The sequence below is a fragment of the Spinacia oleracea genome, chromosome 4 (assembly GCF_020520425.1).
Source record: "Spinacia oleracea cultivar Varoflay chromosome 4, BTI_SOV_V1, whole genome shotgun sequence".
Taxonomy (NCBI): Eukaryota; Viridiplantae; Streptophyta; class Magnoliopsida; order Caryophyllales; family Amaranthaceae; genus Spinacia; species Spinacia oleracea.
The window spans coordinates 29,404,499-29,428,057 of NC_079490.1; the positions used below are offsets into that span (position 1 = coordinate 29,404,499).

Sequence of the window (23,559 nt, forward strand, 5' to 3'; positions counted from 1 at the left end):
CGACGTGTGCGGTGTGCTTGATATTTTGGAAGGTTTTTTTTTGGAAAGTTTAAATCCTCTCCTATAATAAAAAGCCGCTTAACCCGCTATATTCTCCGTGATTTTTGCATTCCATTTTTTCCCTTTTCTAAGTTGTTACTCCGTAGTACAGTTTAGTGTTTAAGGAGTAGTTAAATATCCTCTCAGTATTATTTTACTTGCATCCCTTATATCCTTAAAATTGCCGATGTATCATTTGACCAACAAATATCTAACTTTGTATTTATAAAAATTAAAAGTTGAAATCATGAAAATATGTGTTGTCAGTGACTAATCCAACAACATTTTACATAAAAGCATCTACAATGGTAAGCTAATTTCTAAATTAGCTTGTCATGTCACATAATATTTCAAGCTATTTCCCTTTCTAGCTAGTTAGTACCCTAGTGGTTAGCTACTAGCTTGATATTTAATGTAGTCATATTTGTCAATTAATATTTTAATTTAATTTAATTTAATATTATTTCATTGGCCAAGTTTTTTCAAGCAAATTAGCTTAAATAAGCTAATTTGCTTGGCCAAGCTAATTTATTATTTCAACCCCAATGGTCAAGCTAGTAGCTTAGAATTTCTAAAAATTGCAAGCAAGTCCCTAGCTACAACCATTGAAGATGCTCTAATAACATTTGATTATTATAATTGATAAAAATTCAATGTCACAGTCAAAGTGATGCAAGTAACAAAGACAGGGGAGTAAATTGTTTTCACAAATACTCCATCCATGACTCCGTCCCAATTTATTCTTTATACTTTCGTTTATAGTGTCCTATTTTAATCTTTGTTTTTTATATTGTAGCATAAAAGTCCCCTATTATTCTGTCAAAAATCATGTCAAATGATTATTTGAACCAATCAAATTCATTGGGTAATTTTAACCATTAAATCTCTCACACTTTCCCATTGGAACATTAATAATTATTATTTTTACAATGTCAAATTTTTGATAAAAGTTAAAATATTATTAATAAACGTAATTTGCATTGTTTAAGTTAAACAAAAAAAATCTTTATCCACCTTAATTATTTGTTAAATCGGGTGCATGATACCAAACGAAAAGAATAAAAAGGGACAAGGGGAGTATTTATTTAAAGGTGGTGTACAATAAATATCGTACACCGGAGGAAAAGTTAGTTAAACTCAAAATGTTTAAAAGTTACCACGGTATATGTAAAAGTTATCTATTTTTTTAGTTTTTTTAATTTAATTAAAACAACTTTTTCATGAAATACCCCTGAGTTTTTGGCGGAATTCACCAACTGCCCCTCGACTTTCAATAATACATAAAATACCCCTAAAACAAAACTTAATACCTCAAATACTCTTAGTGATGTCATTAACCCCTAGTCAACTCAATTAACACCTAATTAACTCACTAATCCCTAATTAACTCACTTTTCCTTCTTTTTCTTTTCCCTCTCCCCGTTCCTTCTTCCCTGGCCTTTCCTCCTTGGCTAGCTGCTTTCTTCCTCCCTCTTCCCTTATCCGCGATTGACTTTCATCCTCTACGGCTACACGATAAACGTAAGTTTCTACAAAAATTGAATCAAGGAATTGTCAATAAGCTTCAAAGAAATTATATGAAAAAAAGAAACTATGTACTGCTAAAGAAGAATAGAATAATGAAAAGGAACAATGATGTCTTTTAGGAGGAGGAACTTCAGTTGAAAGTTCGAGAAAAACGCAGGCATGTATGAGAAACAAGTGAACCAGAATGAATTAGACTTGTACTTGCACCAGCTTTCTTAATATTAGAAACTCGCTGAGACCCAGTTACTTGAGATGGATTGATAATTGGCCTCAGACATCTTGGAGCAGTGGCCCTAACAGAGTAACAGGAGCAAGTTATTGATATCCCCACCCCAACCCTTGAGATGCCTTGTCTTTGATCGATTATGTGAACTAAACCAACTAGTTCAAAAAGTACATGCCTCCTATACATCTCATGAAGGACGTACACTTTGTACTTTACAATGCTGTAAATCTTCCTTAGTCTCTCAAAGAACATACCCGCATGTTTTTTCGAGCCTGATAAAAAATTCATCACAATGCATAGACTGCTTTTACAGAACAATGATACGAGGGATGGAATAACAGCAGTGATGTAAAGGTGTAGATTGCTAAGTGAGTATCACCCACATTTCCAAATCACGAATTAAAGTTCCTTATTCTGTACAAAAACAATTCAAATAATAGCTGCTTGATAGCAGAGTAAATTCAGGAAGATCATGCACTGCATGATTCTTATAGAAATCAGCTAGAGAAAACAGCAAGTTGAGCTACAAAATTGAAAAAGTTAATCTGCTACAATAAGATCACTGAGTTGGGGAAGTATCTGTATTAGCATGGTCCTTTGATCTTGTGTTTTGCCTGATTCTGTAATTGGCTTGTTTAGGTCTGTATTAACTGCAGATGGTTCAGAAAATAAACATTTGTTTTAGTCTATGTCAAGTTGAATAAAGAAATAATGTAAGTACTTACATCAAAGTTTTCGAATGGGAGAAAAGATCGATGGATTTAGCCATAAGGATGAATTCTCACCTGTACACAGTTTGCCCAATACCATAAGATTCATCAAAGATTTGACATTAACAAAGTGCTAAATAAACAATCATACTTGGTTTCGGACGTTGGCCACTTAAAGCAGTGTTCCTTGCGTTTCTGATAATAGACTCCAACGACTGATTATAGTCACCCCACAACCATGCTGGCGGAGTGAGGTTGTCTACAGGTTGAGTGGCTTGTTGACCTATACACATTTTCCTCAATACCATAAGCATGAGCAATTAGGTAGGCGGGGAACAAACTGAAAATATCTATTCAAAATAGAGATCAATGGATATATCAGCAGTAACATACAATGGAATCTGAGTAACAAAGTGCTAACACAAATGAATTTAACTGATGGTTCTCAAGCATACCTGAACCAGATTCCAACTGATGATGAAATTGACTCTGGCTACTTGAACCAGTTTCCCTCGTTCTCTTCCTTCCAGAACCTTCATCACTTAGTCTCTGAGATCGTTGAATTTGACTACATGGAACTGCCAGTACTAAGTCTGTACTTACCTGTCGGAGGGGCTCATCTGGCTGAGGTATCATAGAATTTTCACCAGTTTTAAGAAACTAACCATTTGTTCTAGTTTATGCCAATTTGAATAAAGCAATTATTTTAACACGTACCCCTTTGATTCTTTTCTGTTAATTCGCCATTAAAAGTCATCCAGCAGGTTCAATTAACCGAGAAAATCAATAATGCAGAAATAAATTGAGAGGTAAATAAAGAAACACAGCAGTTAAAGAAATTATATCAAAGTCAGTCTCAGTATCATCAAAGCCAGACTCAAGAACTTCCTCAACTTCCATAACATTCAACCGACAAGAACTAATCAATTGAACACAAGTACGACAGGATGATTTCACTAATATTCTGATCAGGACAGTAAATGATGATAAAAATGGAAGAAACTAATCAGGAAAATAAGCACCAAGTTGAATGAAGCAATACTTTAAACACCCATTTGATTTTTTTCTATTAATTGTCCATTAAAATTCATTCAGAAATGTATAATAATCCCAGAAAATCAATCATGCAGAAGTAAATTGAGAGATAATCAAGGAATAACATCAAGATTCTAAAATTAAAAATCCAGTTGAAGAAATTAAGTTGAAAGCTTACATTAGAGCTAGTCTCTGTTTTACAATATCATTAACAGATATCCGATTATGCAAAAGAAATTGGAGAAGACTAACATTAAAAATCTAAAGATAAAACCCAGTTAAATAATTACGTAGAAGAACTTACACCAGATTCATCTTCATTATGCTGTTCTTGATCGTATTCATCTACTTCGTTCTTGCCCTTCCGGTTATCCATGGCGATCACAATCTTGAAAGATTTTAGTGTTTGGGTTTAATCAGAGTTGAGTTACAGGGAGAGGAGAGAGAATTTGTTCTTGAATGTTTTAGTGTTTGGGTTTGATCAGAGAAGAGTAACAGGGGAAAGAGTTGAATTGTGTTTTTAAGCGCCAAAACATAAACGGTCGGATATTTATGACGGTTATACCACGTCACCAATTATAGTTTAAGCTCTCCCCTTTCTTCCCCATATATTTATGTCTCCGTCATTTGCTTCCTTCCTTTCTCTTTTGATTTTCCCTTCTTCCTCCTTCATCTCTGTCTTCTGGTTCATTTTCATGGCATTCCATGAAACCTGATTTCTCTTCAGCATTGCATCGAATCCCTTTCTGCACTAATAAGTCCTCAAAGTAAACATACCCATCAAGCATACACGGGATACAAGTCCAAGAAACAACATTTCTCCCAAACATTTCATCAAATACCTTCTGTGCATCCCTAAATACTTTACATTTTCCCATGACATTATCAAAACTCAAACCCACAAACACAATCAATGAGTTCAATGTCATATGTAATCAACAACTCAGAAATCCCAGTTCCTTTTTTATCTTCAAACCCAGAAAAACAGTATGACCTCTTTTTTAACTAATTAAACATGGGAAAAAAAATCTGCACCTTCATTCTCTTGCATAGGTTACATAGCAAAACTCTAAACTAATTTCACGATTTTGCAACAAATTATTGAACTTCTATCTTTATTGCTAGAAACCCAAACACCAACTTTGCTAAAATGAGTGAGTTAACAGTGGAGCTTCCAAGCCTTCGATTTCGGTGACAATTTGAAAGCTAAGAGGATTTTATCAATTAATTTGAGAATTGGATTTTTTTTTTGAGAATCGAAAACAGAAGGAGAGAAACAAAGTAAAGTAAGTGAAGGATGGGAAATTGGGCGAGCAAAATCGAGGGAAATGGCTTTGTTTAAGGGTCACATACTCACATGACATGACCCAACACATGAAATGGGCAACGCTCAGGTTGATTTAGTGTTTGGGTTTGATTAGAGAAGAGTTTTTTTCTTTTCGTGAACCATCCGGTTCACCTTTAGGGCTAATTTGGATTTGGAGCGAACTTTGAGTAGATAACTTTCAGTCTCTTCTTGTAACGCCCCGACTTCTAATCAATTTTATTAAGTTAATTAATCTATAATTAGCAGCGGAATCCTAGTTTAGTCGGTGCGTCACATGCCGTACCTCTCTATTGAGAGGTACAAGGCGCATAATTCAATATTAATCTAAACTAAGATTAATGAAACAAAAGACTCGTGATATTAACTAAATTGTCATAATACAAACTATAATAATTCTTAGAATTAAAGCTAGAGTTTCAGTACATAATTAACTAGTGAAGCTCACTTATTAAACTGGGCAACCTTGCTTTAACTGATACGTCCTCACCACTAATCCATCCCGTTGTCCTCTTCGGTACCTAAAACCAAAAGCAATATCATGAGCCGAGGCCCAGTAACAACTACCCTAACAACGTAAATTCATTTCAATTCATTTTATTTGCAAACAGAAGGAGAGTAGAATATTGTAAAACCTTTTGCAAATCATTTCATAAAATCTTTTGCAATTCAAGATAAACAAATAAGATAAAATGTAATAGTTTTCCATTATATTATTAAAAACATTCATTCATGGTTACTGGCAAGTATGAACAGAATGTAGGACGTCTCCCACCAGATCGTACCATCATAATCAGACAGAAACAGACGTTACCCATCATGGGGTAGCGGGGTACGAGGGTACGTGCACGACCATAATCAAAATCAGAATTAGAATCAGAACAGAACAGAACAGATCAAATACTGCCAGAACTTTGTCTTTCGCTTTTCGTTATCATGTTTCATTACTTATTCATGGGTTGACAGAATAATCAATTCGTAATCATAAATCATGCTTCGTAAAGCTCATTAAAATCATTCATAAAATCATAATTGAAATCAAAAGAGAATCCCACAATCCAAACAAGAATCATATCATAAACATGGTTGTAAATCATAAAGCATTTCTCAAATTCATAAATCATTTCCATAAACGCATTTGCGAAGGGGATTGTGGGTGTTAGCAATAGATGTTACCTCAACCTCTATTAGCACTCGTTTTCCTTACTTTCGATGAGCCGTTCTTCTTGAGCTCCAAGGACCTCTTCTTCTTGTTTAATAAATAATTAATATTAGTAACTCGATTGAATTAATAAAAACGACTTATAAAATAAAATTATCCTTTTTACTTTTTGACAAACGTTAATTCGTAAATTATAAAATAATTAATAGAAGTACTTTTATATTCTTAATTTTCAAAGTTATAAATTAATAAACGTCATATTCTTGATAATAATAAAATTATAATAATAATAATAATAATAATATCATTAGAATTTATATTTCAATAACGACTTTATTAAATAATTGAAGTAACTTTAAAACACAGCAAAATAATTAAAACGTTAGAATCTAAATAGAAACGAAAACGAAAATAAAAAAAATAGAATAGCAATCAATAAATAAGGCTTTAGAAAATAAAAATGGGCCAACTTACTCTTTAATGGGTCAAATAAATGGACTATGGGTATTTATTTTACTGATTAAATTTGGGAGTAGTTCCTGGAAACCAAATTTGGTCTTTCAATATTACAGGGGAACGAAATAGGAGAAGGCAGAGGAGGAAGGGAAGGAGGAGTTGTGTGGGGTTGGTTCGCCGGTCGGGCTGGGGTAGCGCGGGTGATTCAGGCGGCGAGGAGGGTGGTCGCGGGTTCCGGTGGTGGTGACGCTGCAGGGAGCGCAGCGAAGAGGAAGGAGAGAGGAGGGAGTCGCGAGAGGAAGGGGAGAGGAGGAGGGCGAACGGTGGTGGAGGGAGGACGGCGAGCAGGAGGGAGGAGCAGGAGGCGGAGCGAGGGCGGCGAGGTGGCTGGACGCCGGCGCGAGTCCGCCTTCAGGTGGCCGCCGGTGGTGGTTGTAGAAGCAGGGAGTTTTTAATTTGATTTTTCTTGAATTGAAACTTGCTGAAATTTGAGGATGGGTTTGCAATTGATTTGTGAATTGAATTGAGTTGAATCCTTGCACTATTTATAGATGAATTTGAGTGATTATTCAGATTGAAAACCAATTTTGATTGGGTGATTTGGGTGGTGCATCATATGGTGGAGAGAGCTTGATGATGGTGTTTGATTTAGAGATTTACACGTAGAAGAAGCTAAGTAGTGAATTTGCAATTTGCAAGAAACTTCCATGGATGCATGATGATGAACATGGTGATTAGTGATGATGATGCATGATGTTGATGATGTTGGTGTTGATTTTTTTTTTTCCCTTTTTCTTTTGAGTTTAGAATTTCTGATTTAGGATGGCATTTTGATGGGCTTGAATGGCTTATTGGTTTGGGCTTGACTATGTAATGTTGAAACGATTGAGCCAATGAATATATTTTAGAAAATAGTTTAAATAACTCGATACGTTTTTAGGAAATAAGTTGCATATATAAAAGCATTGCGGTTTTAAAATCGTAATTTTATAAATTAATAAAGTTTTAGAAACTAGTTAACTCAAATCAATAATGAATATAAATGATTAAAATTTTCGCTTATAAAATGATAAAATCGATTTAAAACGATATCTTAGAAAATCGTTAAATTTTAGGAAATTAAACATAATTCATAATCCAAAACATTTTAATTTCAATTATAATATAATTAAAACAACCGAAAGAATAATTATAAACGAAATTTAATTCACTCGTTTTATAAAAAGAAAACTCAAATTTCAAATTAAGACTAATTGTTGTTAATAAATATGTTTTAAAATATGGGGTATTACATCCTTACCCCCTTAGAAAAAGTTTCGTCCTCGAAACTTGGAGCTTAGAAGAACTTGCATCAATAACGGTGCACCAGATTAGTTTATAATTCCAAAATATTCATTTTCAATAAGCGCAAACAATTTCAATCAAAGTCGTTCATACATTAATGCTTATTATACCTATCATTCATGAGAAAAGGTGAGGGTATTTTGATTTCATTTGGTCTTCGACTTCCCAAGTGGCCTCAGAAGAATTATGATTAGCCCATAATACCTTAACCATACGAATTACTTTGTTTCGAAGTTGTTTTTCCCTATGATCGAGTATCTCAATCGGTTTCTCCTCATAACTCAAATCGTTTCGCAGTTGCAGAGGTTCGTGTCTAATCACATGACTTGGGTCGGGAACATACTTTCGTAACATCGACACGTGGAATACATTATGTACTTTATCTAGGTCTGTCGGTAAGGCGAGTCGATAAGTTACCTCGTTGACCCTATCCAAGATCTCGTATGGTCCAATGTACCTTGCACATAACTTCCCTGACTGACCAAACCGCATTACTCCCTTGGTAGGCGATATTTTCAAAAACACATGGTCACCAACAACAAATTCTAATGGTCTTCTTCGTTGATCAGCATAACTCTTCTGTCTGCTTTATGCTGTTTTCATTCTCGACTGAATCAATCGAATCTTATCAGTTGCTTCTTGAATCAAGTCAGGTCCTATGATACGGGCCTCATCAATATCACTCCAACACAAAGGTGTTATACACTTTCTCCCGTAAAGAGCTTCGTATGGGGCCATTCCAATAGTTACTTGGTAGCTGTTGTTATACGAAAACTCTATCATTGGAAGAAACTTTTCCCAACTTCCTTGGAAATCCAAAACACACGCTCTGAGCATGTCTTCCAAAATTTGATTGGTCCTTTCTGTTTGATCGTCAGTTGTTGGATGGAATGCAGTACTAACGTCAAGCCTTATTCCAAGGGAATGTTGTAATTCTTTCCAAAACTTAGCTTGAAATCTTGAATCGCGATCAGAAACAATCGAGCTAGGCACACCATGCAAGCGTACTATAGTGTTCACATATAGTTCTGCCAATTGATCTAACTTCCAATTCGTCTTAACGGCTAAGAAATGCGCTGATTTTGTTAATCGATCCACAATGACCCAAATACTATTCATTCCTTTTGTGGATGGGGGCAATCCTGAGATAAAATCCATTGATATTGCGTCCCATTTCCATTTTGGCACGTTCAAGGGTTGCAATAATCCTGCTGGTCTTTGATGCTCTATTTTGATCCTCTGACATGTTAAACATTTTGCAACGAAATCTGCAGTTTCTTGCTTCATATTACTCCACCAAAATGTTGACTTCAAATCCTTGTATAATTTGCTTCCTCCGGGGTGAACAGAATATGGAGTGTTATGAGCTTCTTCTAAAACTCTTCGCTTCAAAACTTCATTCCTTGGAATGCATAGTCTTCCTTGAAACCTTAAGGTACCATCTTCTTGGATGACAAATCCAGGTGACTTTCCTTTCTCTACATCGTTCCTTATTTTCTCCAACTCCAAGTCTCCAATTTGAGCTTCCTTTATCTCGTCCAGCAAGGTTGGCCTTACTTCCATCATGTTCAAGCATGCACTTCCTTCCTTTCGGATTAACTCCACTTCCATTCTTCTTAAGTCTTTAGATATGGTTTCGGGAAGCTCTAAAATTGAGTTGACACGCGGTTTTTGACTTAAGGCATCGGCCACGACGTTGGCTTTTCCAGGCTGATACAATATTTCAAGATCGTAGTCTTTGAGAAGTTCTAACCACCTTCGTTGCCTTAGGTTGAGTTCTTTTTGAGTGAAAATATATTTAAGGATTTTATGGTCGGTGAAGATTTGGCATGAGACACCATACAAATAATGTCTCCAGATTTTGAGTGCAAACACTACAGCTGCAAGCTCTAAGTTATGGGTTGGATAATTTTGTTCGTGAACCTTAAGTTGGCGAGAAGCATAAGCAATGACCTTCCCATGTTGCATCAAAACACATCCTAACCCCAGTTTGGAGGCATCACTATATACAACAAGGCCTTCGGTGCCTGAAGGAAGAGTAAGGACGGGGGCGGTAGTAAGACGTTTCTTGAGTTCTTGAAAGGCTGACTCGCATTGTTCGGTCCACTCAAACTTAGTGGTTTTCTTCACAAGTCGGGTGATTGGTTGAGCTATTCTCGAGAAATCTTGTACGAACCTTCTATAATAACCAGCTAAACCCATAAAACTCCTTACTTCGGGACCATTAGTAGGTCTAGGCCACTCAACAATTGCTTTTACTTTTTGAGGGTCCACCGAAACTCCTTCAGCAGATATGATATGACCTAAGAACGCTACCTCCTTCAACCAAAATTCACACTTTTGCAACTTGGCATATAATTGGTTCTCTCTTAAAACTTCAAGGACTTTTCTCAAGTGTTCTTCGTGTTCCTTTGGACTTTTGGAGTATATCAAGATGTCATCAATGAAGATTACGACAAATTGGTCCAGGTAAGGTTTGAAAACTCGGTTCATTAGGTCCATGAAAACAGCAGGGGCATTAGTTAATCCAAAAGGCATGACTACAAACTCATAATGTCCATATCGGGTTCTAAAGGCTGTTATAGGAATGTCTTCGGGTTTTATTCGAAGTTGGTGATATCCCGATCTCAAATCAATCTTTGAAAAAGTGGTTGCTCCTCGAAGTTGGTCGAACAAATCATCAATACGAGGTAAGGGGTACCGATTCTTGATGGTAATCTTATTTAACTCTCGATAGTCAATACATAGCCTCAAACTTCCATCCTTTTTCCTTACAAACAAGACGGGTGCTCCCCAAGGTGAAACACTAGGTCGAATATACCCTTTTTCCAACAGTTCATCTAATTGTTTCTTTAACTCTTGTAATTCTGCAGGTGCCATTCTATAAAGTGCTTTAGAGACAGGGGAAGATCCTGGAATTAGGTCGATGTTAAAATCTATTTCTCTTTGTGGGGGCATGCCAGGTATTTCCTCTGGGAATACGTCAGGGTAATCACATAGTACGGGTATGTCAAACAAGTTCGGTTCTCTACTCTCCAAAACATTACAAAGATATCCATAACAACCGGTTTTAAGTAGCTTCAGAGCTTTCATGGTAGAGATTACCTTAACTTTTGATTTACCTACCCTATTTCCGTATGACACCTTTTTCCCATCTAACCCTCTAAGGGTTACTCTATGGTGAAGGCAACTTATGTCAGCATGATACTTTGACAACCAATCCATTCCCAAAATCACATCAAAGTCAGTTAGTTCGAATTGGACTAGGTTACTCGGGAATTCATATCTTCCTATAGTGATTGGACAATCCTTATACATGACATTACAAGCCAAAGATCTTCCCAAAGGTATGGTCACAGACATGCTAGAAAATTCAGAACATGGTTTCAATTTTAGGCGTTTAGCAAATGATGAAGAAACAAATGAATGTGTAGCTCCAGAATCAAAAAGAACATAGGCGGGATTAGAATGGATAAGGAAAGTGTTAGGTTATGATACATATGACAATTCATAAATCATGCGGAAAAACCATAAAGCCAGGAAAGCATATTATTTACACATAATCATTTAGCATAGTTTAGATTCATACACTTTGTTGCGTGCCCTCCCTAGCTGCGCCCGAACCGAACAAGAACAAGTCTTTAGGACTCCAAGTGTCGTCCCTCTGTAGATAGTCCACAGCACGTCCGGATCCGCCTTAAGCTTGACCAACTAGGATCGCCCTTAAGGTACTTAGAATTTTCGGCTAATGTAGGCAAGTGTATGACTGAATTTTTGCTCTCAAAAATCACTTTGAATACTTGAATTGTGTATATAAATTATGACCCTAGGCACCTATTAATAGAGGTATGGAAAAAGAACTGGAATCCTATTAGGATACGAATTAATTAAACTAGAATCCTAATAGAATTCTTATTTAATTAATTCATCCTTTTAGGTTTAGGAATTTAATCATATGTCGAAACCTGATAGCTTTAGGATTCGTATAGCACACAAACACACGCACGCACGCACAGCAGCCCACGAGGGGCGCCATGCGCGCGCGCGCAGCCCGCGAGCTCGCAGCCCATTGCCACGAGGCCCACACGCTGCAGCAGCCTTGGCGCGCGCTGGGCCTGCCTTGCGGTGGGCCTGGCGCAGCCTTGGCTGGTGCGTTGTGGCACGCTGGCTTGCTGGGCGATGGCCCGGCTTCGTGCTGGGCCTTCGTCTGGCAGGCCTCGTCCGATGCTAATTCGTACGATACGCTTCCGATTAATTTCCCGATTCCGGAATTCATTTCCGATACGAACAATATTTAATATTTCCGATTCCGGAATTAATTTCCGTTTCGAACAAATATTTAATATTTCCGTTTCCGGAATTATTTTCCGATTCCGATAAAATTTCCGATTCTGACAATATTTCCGTTTCCGGCAATATTTCCGATTCCGGCAATATTTCCATTTCCGATAATATTTTCCGATACGTACCATGTTTCCGTTTCCGGCAACATCTACGACTTGGATAATATTTATATTTCCGATACGATCCATATTTCCGTTTCCGGCAATATCATCGTTTCCGGAGTATTCATTTCTTGCCTTGTGACGATCTCAGCTCCCACTGAAACCAAGATCCATCGATTCCGAATATCCATAGATGGAGTATTTAATGCCATTAAATACTTGATCCGTTTACGTACTATTTGTGTGACCCTACGGGTTCAGTCAAGAGTAAGCTGTGGATTAATATCATTAATTCCACTTGAACTGAAGCGGCCTCTAGCTAGGCATTCAGCTCACTTGATCTCACTGAATTATTAACTTGTTAATTAATACTGAACCGCATTTATTAGACTTAATATTATATGCATACTTGGACCAAGGGCACTATTTCCTTCAGAAAGTACCAGTAATGACATCATTATTTCCATCAACTTCATCTTTCTGCATCACAAACACCCTTCCATTTTGCGGAGGTTTGCGCGGAGGATAACGGTTGAAGTTTCCGTTACCACCGTTTCCGCGATTGGGGCCATTTTGTCCATTCCTGTTGTCGTTTGGGTATTGGGGTGTCGGTCGGGGGCAATCCTTAACTTGGTGTTCCTTGCTCCCACATCTGTAGCATTGTCCAGTACCAACTCGACAATTCCTTTCAATATGACCACGTTTCCCGCATTTGTTGCACACTTGAGGCCTGTTAGAGTGCTGATTATTTCCTCCATAGTTCCCAACATTTGGTTTCTTGTAGGACCCATGGCTTGAATTTCCTCCATGAGTGTTTCCTTTTCTCTTTGCATTTCCAATTATTTCTTCTCGCAGTTTCATCATTCTCTCCACGTTGATAGCTCTATCATACAACTATTGATAAGAGTTACTCAGGTAAGAAGATAGGCGCTCGCGGAGATCAAGGTTTAATCCACCTTCAAAGCGATTCATCTTTTGCCTATCAGTGGAGACCATATCTGGGGCAAAACGAGAAAGCTCGTTGAATTTCACAGCATACTCCAAGACTGACATTTGTCGTTGCTTAAGATGGACGAAATCCGATTCCATTTTCAATTGCAGAGATTGTGGGTAAAATTGGTTTCGCATGGCTATCTTGAGCTTACCCCAACCAAATTCAGGATCATTTTGCATTCCTTTTACGTTCTTCCACCAAAGATCGGCTTGCCCTTTTAGATAAAAGACGGCAAAGTTCACCTTATTCTTATCCGGACATTGAGTAGCGTCGAACAACTTCTCCATATCGCTAAGCCATTCCTCAAACTCCGTTGGGTCCGGTTTTCCATCATAAGTAGGTGGCTTATGGGAGGCAAACTTCTTGAAGATGTTGGAGCATTCTTCTTCTTCAGTTCTTGTCTTTTGGCGATTCCCTTGTATAATTTCCATCATCATTAATTTTAACAATTCCATTTGATTATTGTTATTATTTTCTACTTGGGCGTCTCCAAAGATGGGATCGTTCCTTAGTTCATCAAGCCTTGCCCTTATTTCTTCAAGAGTCATTTCAGGTCCACGGTTTCCATTACCGTCATTGAGTTCAATGTTATCGGCGTCATTTCCGATTAAAGGCATACTCTACATGTAAGTACTTCATATAAGAAATTACGTACTTGACATTCATAAATACATAATCACTTGCAACCTCATGTGCAATCTATCACAAAATATTTAAGAAAAACGTTCCCATTTCCCCGTTCCTATCACTCGCGCTCATTTAAAAGTTTAGTTAAAAATCCTAATTTCAATTAGAACTCAATCTTCAATCTTAATCCTCAAATTCTTCAATTGTTCTAATTTCTTCACTATCACCTATTTTAGTTCATTTTATTCCTAAAGTGCATTTATTGGCATAAAGCCCACAAGGCTTCATTTTTCGGTTTCAGAACCTTTGCTCTTGATACCAATCTGTAACGCCCCGACTTCTAATCAATTTTATTAAGTTAATTAATCTATAATTAGCAGCGGAATCCTAGTTTAGTCGGTGCGTCACATGCCGTACCTCTCTATTGAGAGGTACAAGGCGCATAATTCAATATTAATCTAAACTAAGATTAATGAAACAAAAGACTCGTGATATTAACTAAATTGTCATAATACAAACTATAATAATTCTTAGAATTAAAGCTAGAGTTTCAGTACATAATTAACTAGTGAAGCTCACTTATTAAACTGAGCAACCTTGCTTTAACTGATACGTCCTCACCACTAATCCATCCCGTTGTCCTCTTCGGTACCTAAAACCAAAAGAAATATCATGAGCCGAGGCCCAGTAACAACTACCCTAACAACGTAAATTCATTTCAATTCATTTTATTTGCAAACAGAAGGAGAGTAGAATATTGTAAAACCTTTTGCAAATCATTTCATAAAATCTTTTGCAATTCAAGATAAACAAATAAGATAAAATGTAATAGTTTTCCATTATATTATTAAAAACATTCATTCATGGTTACTGGTGTAAGGTTATGATACATATGACAATTCATAAATCATGCGGAAAAACCATAAAGCCAGGAAAGCATATTATTTACACATAATCATTTAGCATAGTTTAGATGCATACACTTTGTTGCGTGCCTTCCCTAGCTACGCCCGAACCGAACAAGAACAAGTCTTTAGGACTCCAAGTGTCGTCCCTCCGTAGATAGTCCACAGCACGTCCGGATCCGCCTTAAGCTTGACCAACTAGAGTCGCCCTTAAGGTACTTAGAATTTTCGGCTATTGTAGGCAATTATATGACTGAATTTTTGCTCTCAAAAATCAATTTGAATACTTGAATCGTGTGTACAAATAATGACCCTAGGCCCTTATTTATAGAGGTATGGAAAAGGAATTGTAATCCTACTAGGATGTGGATTTGTTAATTAGAATTTTATTAGGACTCTAAATAACAAAGCAAATCTAATAGGATTAGGATTTTAATCTTCGCACGAATCCTAATAGGATTAGGATTTCCCGCACACGCATCGTACAAGCCGTGCACCCGAGCAGGCCTTGCGGCCCACGACAAGCGCACAACCCATGTGCGGTGCTGCGCGCGCGCGCGCCCTTGGCTGGGCCTGGCCTTGCGTTGGGCCTGGTCGAGGCGTGCGTTGCTGCGTGCGGCTCGCTGGGCGATGGCCTGGCTTCGTGTTGGGCCTTCGTCTAGCGGGCCTCGTCCGATGCTAATTCGTACAATACGCTTCCGATTAAATTCCCGATTCCGGAATTCATTTCCGATACGAACAACATTTAATATTTCCGATTCCGGAATTAATTTCCGTTTCGAACAAATATTTAATATTTCCGTTTCCGGAATTATTTTCCGATTCCGATAATATTTCCGATTCTGACAATATTTCCGTTTCCGGCAATATTTCCGATTCCGGCAATATTTCCATTTCCGATAATATTTTCCGATACGTACCATGTTTCCGTTTCCGGCAACATCTACGACTTGGATAATATTTATATTTCCGATACGATCCATATTTCCGTTTCCGGCAATATCATCGTTTCCGGAGTATTCATTTCTTGCCTGTGACGATCTCAGCTCCCACTGAAACCAAGATCTGTCGATTCCGAATATCCATAGATGGAGTATTTAATGCCATTAAATACTTGATCCGTTTACGTACTATTTGTGTGACCCTACGGGTTCAGTCAAGAGTAAGCTGTGGATTAATATCATTAATTCCACTTGAACTGAAGCGGCCTCTAGCTAGGCATTCAGCTCACTTGATCTCACTGAATTATTAACTTGTTAATTAATACTGAACCGCATTTATTAGATTTAACATAGAATGCATACTTGGACCAAGGGCATTATTTCCTTCAGTCTCCCACTTGTCCTTAGGGACAAGTGTGCATTTCCTAATTCCTTTGTCGCTCGATGCTTGCTCTTGAACATAAGGTAAGAGTTGTCATCCTTATTATGTCCAGAGGTGTTCCTCGGTTTCAGAGTTCAACTGATCAAATAAACAGATAATCATAGCCTATGATTCATCCGAGCACGGCCATGCATTTCACAGTTTCTAGCTCTCCGAGTGGCCTTGTACAACTTTTAAGCATCTCATCCCGATTTATGGGAGGACAATCCCAATCTTGCGATCTTGAGATTAGACTTCGTTTGATAGGTGATTACCTGAACGTTGCCTTTATAGCCTCCTTTTACGGTGCGACGGTTGGTCAACGTCAAAGCAACCAGTTCTCAAACAAGTAATCTCAAATCACTCAGGTATTGAGGATTTAGTGTCTAATAATTTTAATGAAATTTACTTATGACAGACTTTCATCTCTTACAGTAAAGTTTCATAGGTCTGTCCGATACTAGTCTTCCCAAAGTAAGTATCTATGCAAATGATTATGACATTGCTATGTCCACATAGTTCAAGAAACAGAACTACTAGTCATCTTGCATTCTAGTCGTCTAACGTTTTCTATGCGTCCAATTTTATAGAAAACTCCGACCAGGGACCATTTTCAACTTTTGACATTCAAGTTCACTTGATAGACATTTCTTAGTCACAGGACTGGTCCTGACAGTCTATCTTGAATATATCGTCAAATTGAAGGGACTCATCATTTAATACTAAACCAAGATTAAATGGAATATGAAAAATACATTTCATATATGATAAATGTTCAACTCCAACGTTTTACAACCATGGGCCTCTAACCCATCTTTAAAACATTTCATGGAATTCAAAGCTATGCTTGATTTCCAGTGCTACAATGTGAGTGTTGCTTCTCACTTGTTGCATAGGTTTAGTTATCATGCTTTGCTAATCTTAATATCCTTTTCATCGAATGTTCTTCGAGATATGATGATAAGATCTTTTGAGTATGTTTATTTTGTGATCTAGTCTTTCTTGCTACATTAGTGGTTCTACGCATTTTGCAATGAAGAACCATTAAGTCAACAGACATGTGATCTTCCCAAGTTCAATGAAGAACTCATATAAACAACTCTATTTTATTGCTTCTTAGGCAATAATTACTTTTATTTCAACTGTATAGGTTGCTAGTGATGCTTTGTTTGGAATTACTTATCCAAGCAGTTCACAGATATGTGGAATACTTTCCAGCTGTATCTTAGAACATAGAAATTAATATTTTAATATCCCACGCAACAACTCATGGTCTCCAATCCATGTTGCCATTTCAAAACACGATGCTCTATAGCTCGTCCTTATCAATGGTTAACTCCAAAGGGTCTTGCTTGATCCTTTGCCAGTGTTTATGCGTGTAGCATCAATATTTAGCATATCTTTATTTCCTTGAATCAAGAACTATTCCTATGTACCTTTTCAAGTACCATAAGTGTTCTTGATCTCAATCTAGTTGATCTTCACTTAGATCAATAGAGATTGGTATATGTTCGTCATGCCTAAAGTCATACGATACGTTTTTGGCGATCCTCATATTATATTATATACATGATAAATTCTTTTGCAGAATAATTCCCAATTGAATTCTATTCATGTAACTTTAGCTCATTCAGTTACAGTAGATACTAAATCCAGCTAAATTCTCTGACATATAATATAGGTTAAGAATCTTACTCAGATCCTTTGATGTTTAACTTAGTAAATGCTTATACATAGTTCAAACATCCTTTACTTAGATTTATTCACATGGGTCGAATATCTCCAATGGAGTATTTCGTGTTTGATTTAGTAAATGCCATTACTTAATCCAAAACAATAATATAAAATCTTTGTAAATAGATCTTAATACCCAGTATGTACTAAGTTCCGCCATGGTCCATCATTGATGAATAATCTCAAATCTAAGTCATTAGCATTTGAATGTTATTTCTCAATAGAGAGATATGTGTGTGATACACATAGGACCAATTAAGTTTTTATGTACTCCCACTAAACTTCTTATATATCTATAAGAATCATGTACATTTTATGAAACTAAAATACTTATTAGCTTCACTAAAATATAGTTCTAATTCCCAATTGCTTGCTTAAATCTGTACTTAGATTTCATAAGCTAGCTTTCTTTTTCAAGAATTTATTTGGATCCATAAATCCTATGACATACCATGTACATAGTTTATTCCAACATTTTATTGAGGAATTGTTTTGTCATCCAATTGCCATATGTACCAATATGCAATCGTTGCTTAAATTATAGACTAAAGCATTACGATTTTGCATGAGGTTTCAACACAATCCACACCGTGAATTTGCTTGTAACCTTTAGCAACTAATCTAGCTTTGTGTGTGAACACACTTTCATGTTTGATGGTTTTTATCCTTAAAACAAACTTGCAACCAATAGGTGTGAAACTATTCTTGCAAATCAACAAAATTTCAATTTTGTCATCAAAACATTGAGTATGTTTTATGGCCTCTAACCATTTAAAACATTTGAGTCTATATATGGCCTCTAAACATTTTTAGGGAATCTGGGTTTCGTCATAGCTTTCTTACAGGTCACAAACTCATTAATCTACATGATAATAGTTTGACTGTAAGTTGTAGGTTTCTTCACTATCTAATAGAAGAATTGCATAGTTTCAGTGACCTGAACTCCATATTTCTTCACTATCTAATAGAACATCAAACAATAGAATATCAATAGCCACTTGAAAGTCCTTTGAATATTCTGTTCTCCTTGAAGCACTTATAAAGTCTTCTAAGAGATGTCTATTCTTTAAAGCCACTTCTAAAGTCCTTAAAGAATAAGTTCGGATTTTCTGAAGCACTTCGAAAAGCCTCCGGAATGTCCGTTTATGTTTGTTGTTCGCCTCGAAGACTTTCGAGGTCTATTTTCTCCCACTTGTCATTTTGGAAATGAATCTCAAAAAGGACATTATTTCGAGCAAACAAACATTATGTTCTCAAAAATTCGTGGTAGAAACAATACCCTTGTGTCTCATTTGAATAAATCACAATGAAACATATATCTATACTTGGGCCTTAGTTTGTCGAATGACAAACACTAAGCTCCCACTGAGTTTAGGAACTCTTTAGATATATTATGAAAAGATATTTTGAAATTACTTTTCAATAGCTTTGACGAATTTGGTTTAGTTTGGTGGTAGTTGAGCATTTTGTTTTAGAAATTATAGGAAAAGTCTTTATGATCCATCATTGATCGAATCAAGTACTAATTGACTTCGATTATTCCAACTAAGATATGCCATATCTTATGGACCTAGATTGTGAAATTACAACACACAATCATTGATGATCATATTTGGTCTCAAGTAATCATCAACATGATCTAACCTAGATCTTTATGATTTCTTGCCAAGTGGATTTTATACTTCTGAATCTTTGAACTAGTCAAACAGATTCAACTTATATCACATTTGAGTAAATAAACCTATATTCACTCAAATCCATGTGAAATAATAAAGTCATAAAACCTTTCTTTAGCTTTGAACTCTATCGTCTAGGCGTTCTAACAATAGTTCATAGTAAGACTAGCTTGTCTTAAGTTGATCTAGAAATCAACCAACTTTCAAAAGTCCATTAAAATAGAGCTTGTGAATGTTAACTTGTTGATATGGTCTAAGCAACAATGCCAAAGATTAATGGAACTCAAATCAAGGGTTTGATTTGAACCTAGTAAAGTTTTTTATTGTTAAAAAGTTGTTTGTTTTAATCAAGCATATTAACTCATCCCGTAAATGACCATTTTATTCAAATAAACAAACAAACAAACATTGTTTTTGTTCTTCTGAATGTGAGTCTTTCTGTGTTTGAAGCAGAAATTTAGGTATGCTGATTATGGAACAAAATAGCCATTTAGTTCCAGCCTTGAAATGACTTAAAACAAACTAGATGACCCTACAACTAATGTAGCATTGCCATGCTTCATTTCCCACTTGTAGGTCATTAGTGTAGCCTAGCTTCCATTGTTTGAGTTATTACCGAAGTAAGAACCTCAAGCGGTATATGATACCAAGGAAGTTTGATTGCTAGGTCACTTTTCTTTAAACATAAACTTATAGGTAGAAACGGAATCGTAAATTCCTTTCATTTGTTCCTTGTTTTCCTATTTCTTGTACCCTTTCTTATAGTGTTAAGAATTGAATTCTATAGTGTTGACTTTTATACTTTGTTAGACATGTCCGATGTCATTCCAACAGAGTTCTTACCATTTTATTTATGTTGAATATTCTGTTTCAACTAGATGATCTTACCAGAAGCTTCTAAAGTTCTCTAAGTATCGATCTATTCGAATGTCTAGGGACTAGACTCATTCGAGAATTAAATGGAAAAAAGATTTTAGGTTGTTAACCATTGGTAAAGCTGAGCGTTTAAACTCAATGCTTTATGATCTCAAAACTACATTGTATTTTCAATTCACAAGCACCAATTGGTTTGCCATTCGATTTTGATATTCGAAAACAACCATAAAAGTCGCGAAAAGAAACGTACATTTTAAATTGCTCATTTTCTCTCATTTCCGTGAATAGTTCTTGAATTCACTACCAATCGAGGAAATTTACTGTTACCTTTCTAAAAGGATTTATTGCAGTGCAAGATATTTAATTATAAACAATAATTAAAGCATACATTGAAGCATGCAAAGTCTAAACATTTATCATGAATAATAACTTGAAAATGAAAGCAATCATGCAATTTAAACAAGTCATTAGCATTTTATTCGAATTATGTGTTCCGGCAGGTGTGAATAAAATGATTCCAAGACCCTAAAACCATTGAAGAATTAAGCACAGTTTGTCGACTCAATTCTAAAACATTTTAGGTAAGCAAAAGCCTTTTGCTAATAGTCTAGAAACTACCCTTGGTTGATAGGTACGTCTAAGAACTTATTAGGTAAACCTATCGATTTTGCCACGACATAAAAGGACTCCTTACTTATATCGTTGAGTTTCACCAAAACTAACATGTAATCACAATTATTTGTGTACCTTGCCCCTTTAGGACCAATAAGTAACACCTCGCTGAGCGAAAACTATTACTAGATTGATGTAAAGGATATCCAAGCAAGTGTATATTTTGGCATGGCACCTTTTAACTCAATTTTTAAGTTTGGAACTTAAGGCTCTTACTATGTTGGTTAGATTTTAAGTGAACTAAAATCCTTAATCATGCAACATAATCAAGCCGTAATCTCATGCATAATTAAGACATATTTAAAGCAATAAATAACTTAAAGCATGCATAAGATAAATGTGATCTAGTATGGCCCGACTTCATCTTGAAGCTTCAACTTCAAAGTCCGTCTTGAAAATCTCCGTGGGAGGCACCATTTTCTTCAAATAGGATAAGCTATAATTAAAACTAATTACAACTAATTGATGGTACGCAGACCATATTTGAATTGAAAAACAACTTTGGTACTTTAGACCAATTACATTCAAATTAATGGTACGCAGACCATATTTTCTATCCTATTTGGGCCATACTAGTCACTTCATAACCTGCAAAACAGTACATATACAATATATACCATTCACCCATTCATTATCATGAATGGCCCACATAGCTGGTTAGTAAAACACATTATGCATCACATAAACATTTGCAGCAATTAATCAAGGGCACCAATAATCTACAAATTATTCAGTGCTTATTAATTCTAATCAAGTTGTTTTAACCTTAAGGATTTGTAGACCTAATCAAGAGTTTATGACTAAAAAGGGCTCCCACTTAAACCAATAAATTCATATGCTTTACTAATTTTAAACATAAAAATGTATTTCTAGTCTAACCGGAAACATACAAATTTAATTAAAATTTAAAGCTCATATAAATTTATAATTGAATCCAAAAAGTTTAATTTAATTTCAGTCGTATTTAAATTAATTCATGATTTTAATTTTAGTAAAATAATTAGAATAAATAAAATTTATTATAATTATAATATTCAAAATTAAAATCCAAGAAAACAATTTAAATTATTAATTTTAAAATTAATTAAAATTACGAAAACTGAAAATTTCAAATTAAAATTTTAAAACGATCTAATCGTAACGCAACAATCCCACGCAACGCACGCCCATGGGCCACACGCACACAGCCATCGCTGGCCATGTGCGCGCAGCCCATGCGCTGCGTCGCATCGCTGCTGCTCACCATCGCAAGGCATCACGCGAGCTGGTGCTCGCTGCGCGCGCCAGCGCTCGATGCACGCGAGCCATCGCTCGCTGCGCTCGCTTGCCAGCGCTCGATCCATGCGAGCTTGCCTTTCCCGCACGCGAGCTTGCGCTCATCGCACGAGGCAACAGTATGCGAGCTGGCGCTCGCTGCACGCGAGCCATCGACACTGTGTGTAGCGCTTGTGGCACGCGAGCTTGCGCTCGCTGCGCGAGGCTCCGCATGCTTGCGCGAGGCAGTGCGCGTTGTGGCGCAGCTCGCTTGCTGCCCACACGCGACTGCTCGTGCCTTGCTTTCGCCCTTGCCCATGCGCCCATTGCACACAGCCCACGACACAAGGCAGGGCTGCTGCCTTGTGCTCGTGCACCATGCCCTTGCTCGCTGCATTCGTACCGCATGGGCGACGAGCTCCCTTGCTCGTCGTCGCATGCCCGCACTATACAACACCTCTTAAGGGTAACACGTAGCGTCCATTGCTTTGTGCGTGCAAGTTATATGAGCGAATCGTATAAAAAATTAAAAATTTATATTCAAAATTAATGACAAATTAATAAATAATATTAATTTCATAATTTTCGGGCGAAAAATCAAAAATTTATTATTTAATTGATTTCCGATTAACATGGATTCAAGTCTAGGTCATAAAAATTTAAAATTTAACATAAATTTACAATTTTTATGGTGGTTTTTAATCATAGGTATCTAATTAAATTATAACTAATTATGAAAATCAAATTAATTCTAAATTATTCCAATTTTCAACAAATTAATCATAATTACAAATTAGATTGCATAATTAACAAGGCTAGGCATTCAAACTTGTTAAACATATACAGTAGGTCAATCAAAAATTCAAGATTTATCAACAAGAATCGCAAATATTTAATTTAACATCTTAAATTTACGAAATTTTGCATTCGAAAAACTAAAACCTCCGAAAAGTCATAGTTAGGCTTCGAATTTGAGAATTCTGGGTTCGGCCGAAAAATACTGCCTTTTACATGCGGAATTGACACAAAAATCACTCGATTTGGATGAGTAACGAAGAAACTGCCGAAAAACTGCGTAACGAAGCAAAGCAAATCTAATAGGATTAGGATTTTAATCTAATAGGATTAGGATTTTAATCTTCGCACGAATCCTAATAGGATTAGGATTTCCCGTACACGCATCGTACAAGC

At 36.4% G+C, this 23,559-nt stretch overlaps 2 protein-coding genes and 1 long non-coding RNA gene across 7 annotated transcripts; all 3 read right to left on the minus strand.

Annotated features, from left to right (window-relative positions):
- Positions 1–2,136: 2,136 nt before the first annotated feature.
- Positions 2,137–4,940, minus strand: LOC110793398 (uncharacterized). Of its 5 annotated transcripts, none has more exons than XR_008919547.1 (6): positions 3,842–4,940; positions 3,220–3,234; positions 2,958–3,126; positions 2,654–2,852; positions 2,518–2,577; positions 2,137–2,442 (listed from the first exon to the last, which is right to left on the minus strand). XR_008919547.1 is itself a non-coding variant. In XM_056827472.1 (6 exons), exons 1-5 carry the CDS (start codon positions 3,911–3,913, stop codon positions 2,519–2,521), a joined length of 447 nt encoding a protein of 148 aa, XP_056683450.1. In that variant the 5' UTR covers positions 3,914–4,934; the 3' UTR covers positions 2,137–2,433; position 2,518. The 5 variants fall into 5 exon arrangements, 4 of the variants coding, with proteins under 4 accessions (XP_056683450.1, XP_056683449.1, XP_056683451.1 ...); XM_056827472.1 differs by having other exon boundaries at positions 2,137–2,433; positions 2,654–2,785; positions 3,842–4,934; XM_056827471.1 differs by having other exon boundaries at positions 2,654–2,785; positions 3,842–4,931.
- A 366-nt stretch (positions 4,941–5,306) lies between these two features.
- On the minus strand, positions 5,307–7,524 carry LOC110793399 (uncharacterized). The gene is made up of 3 exons (XR_002534682.2): positions 6,498–7,524; positions 6,038–6,110; positions 5,307–5,382 (listed from the first exon to the last, which is right to left on the minus strand). It is a non-coding gene; the product is annotated as an uncharacterized lncRNA (long non-coding RNA).
- A 5,176-nt stretch (positions 7,525–12,700) lies between these two features.
- Positions 12,701–13,132, minus strand: LOC130471423 (uncharacterized). The gene has a single exon (XM_056841541.1). The coding sequence runs from the start codon at positions 13,130–13,132 to the stop codon at positions 12,701–12,703; it is 432 nt and encodes a 143-aa protein (XP_056697519.1).
- Between the last annotated feature and the right edge of the window lie 10,427 nt (positions 13,133–23,559).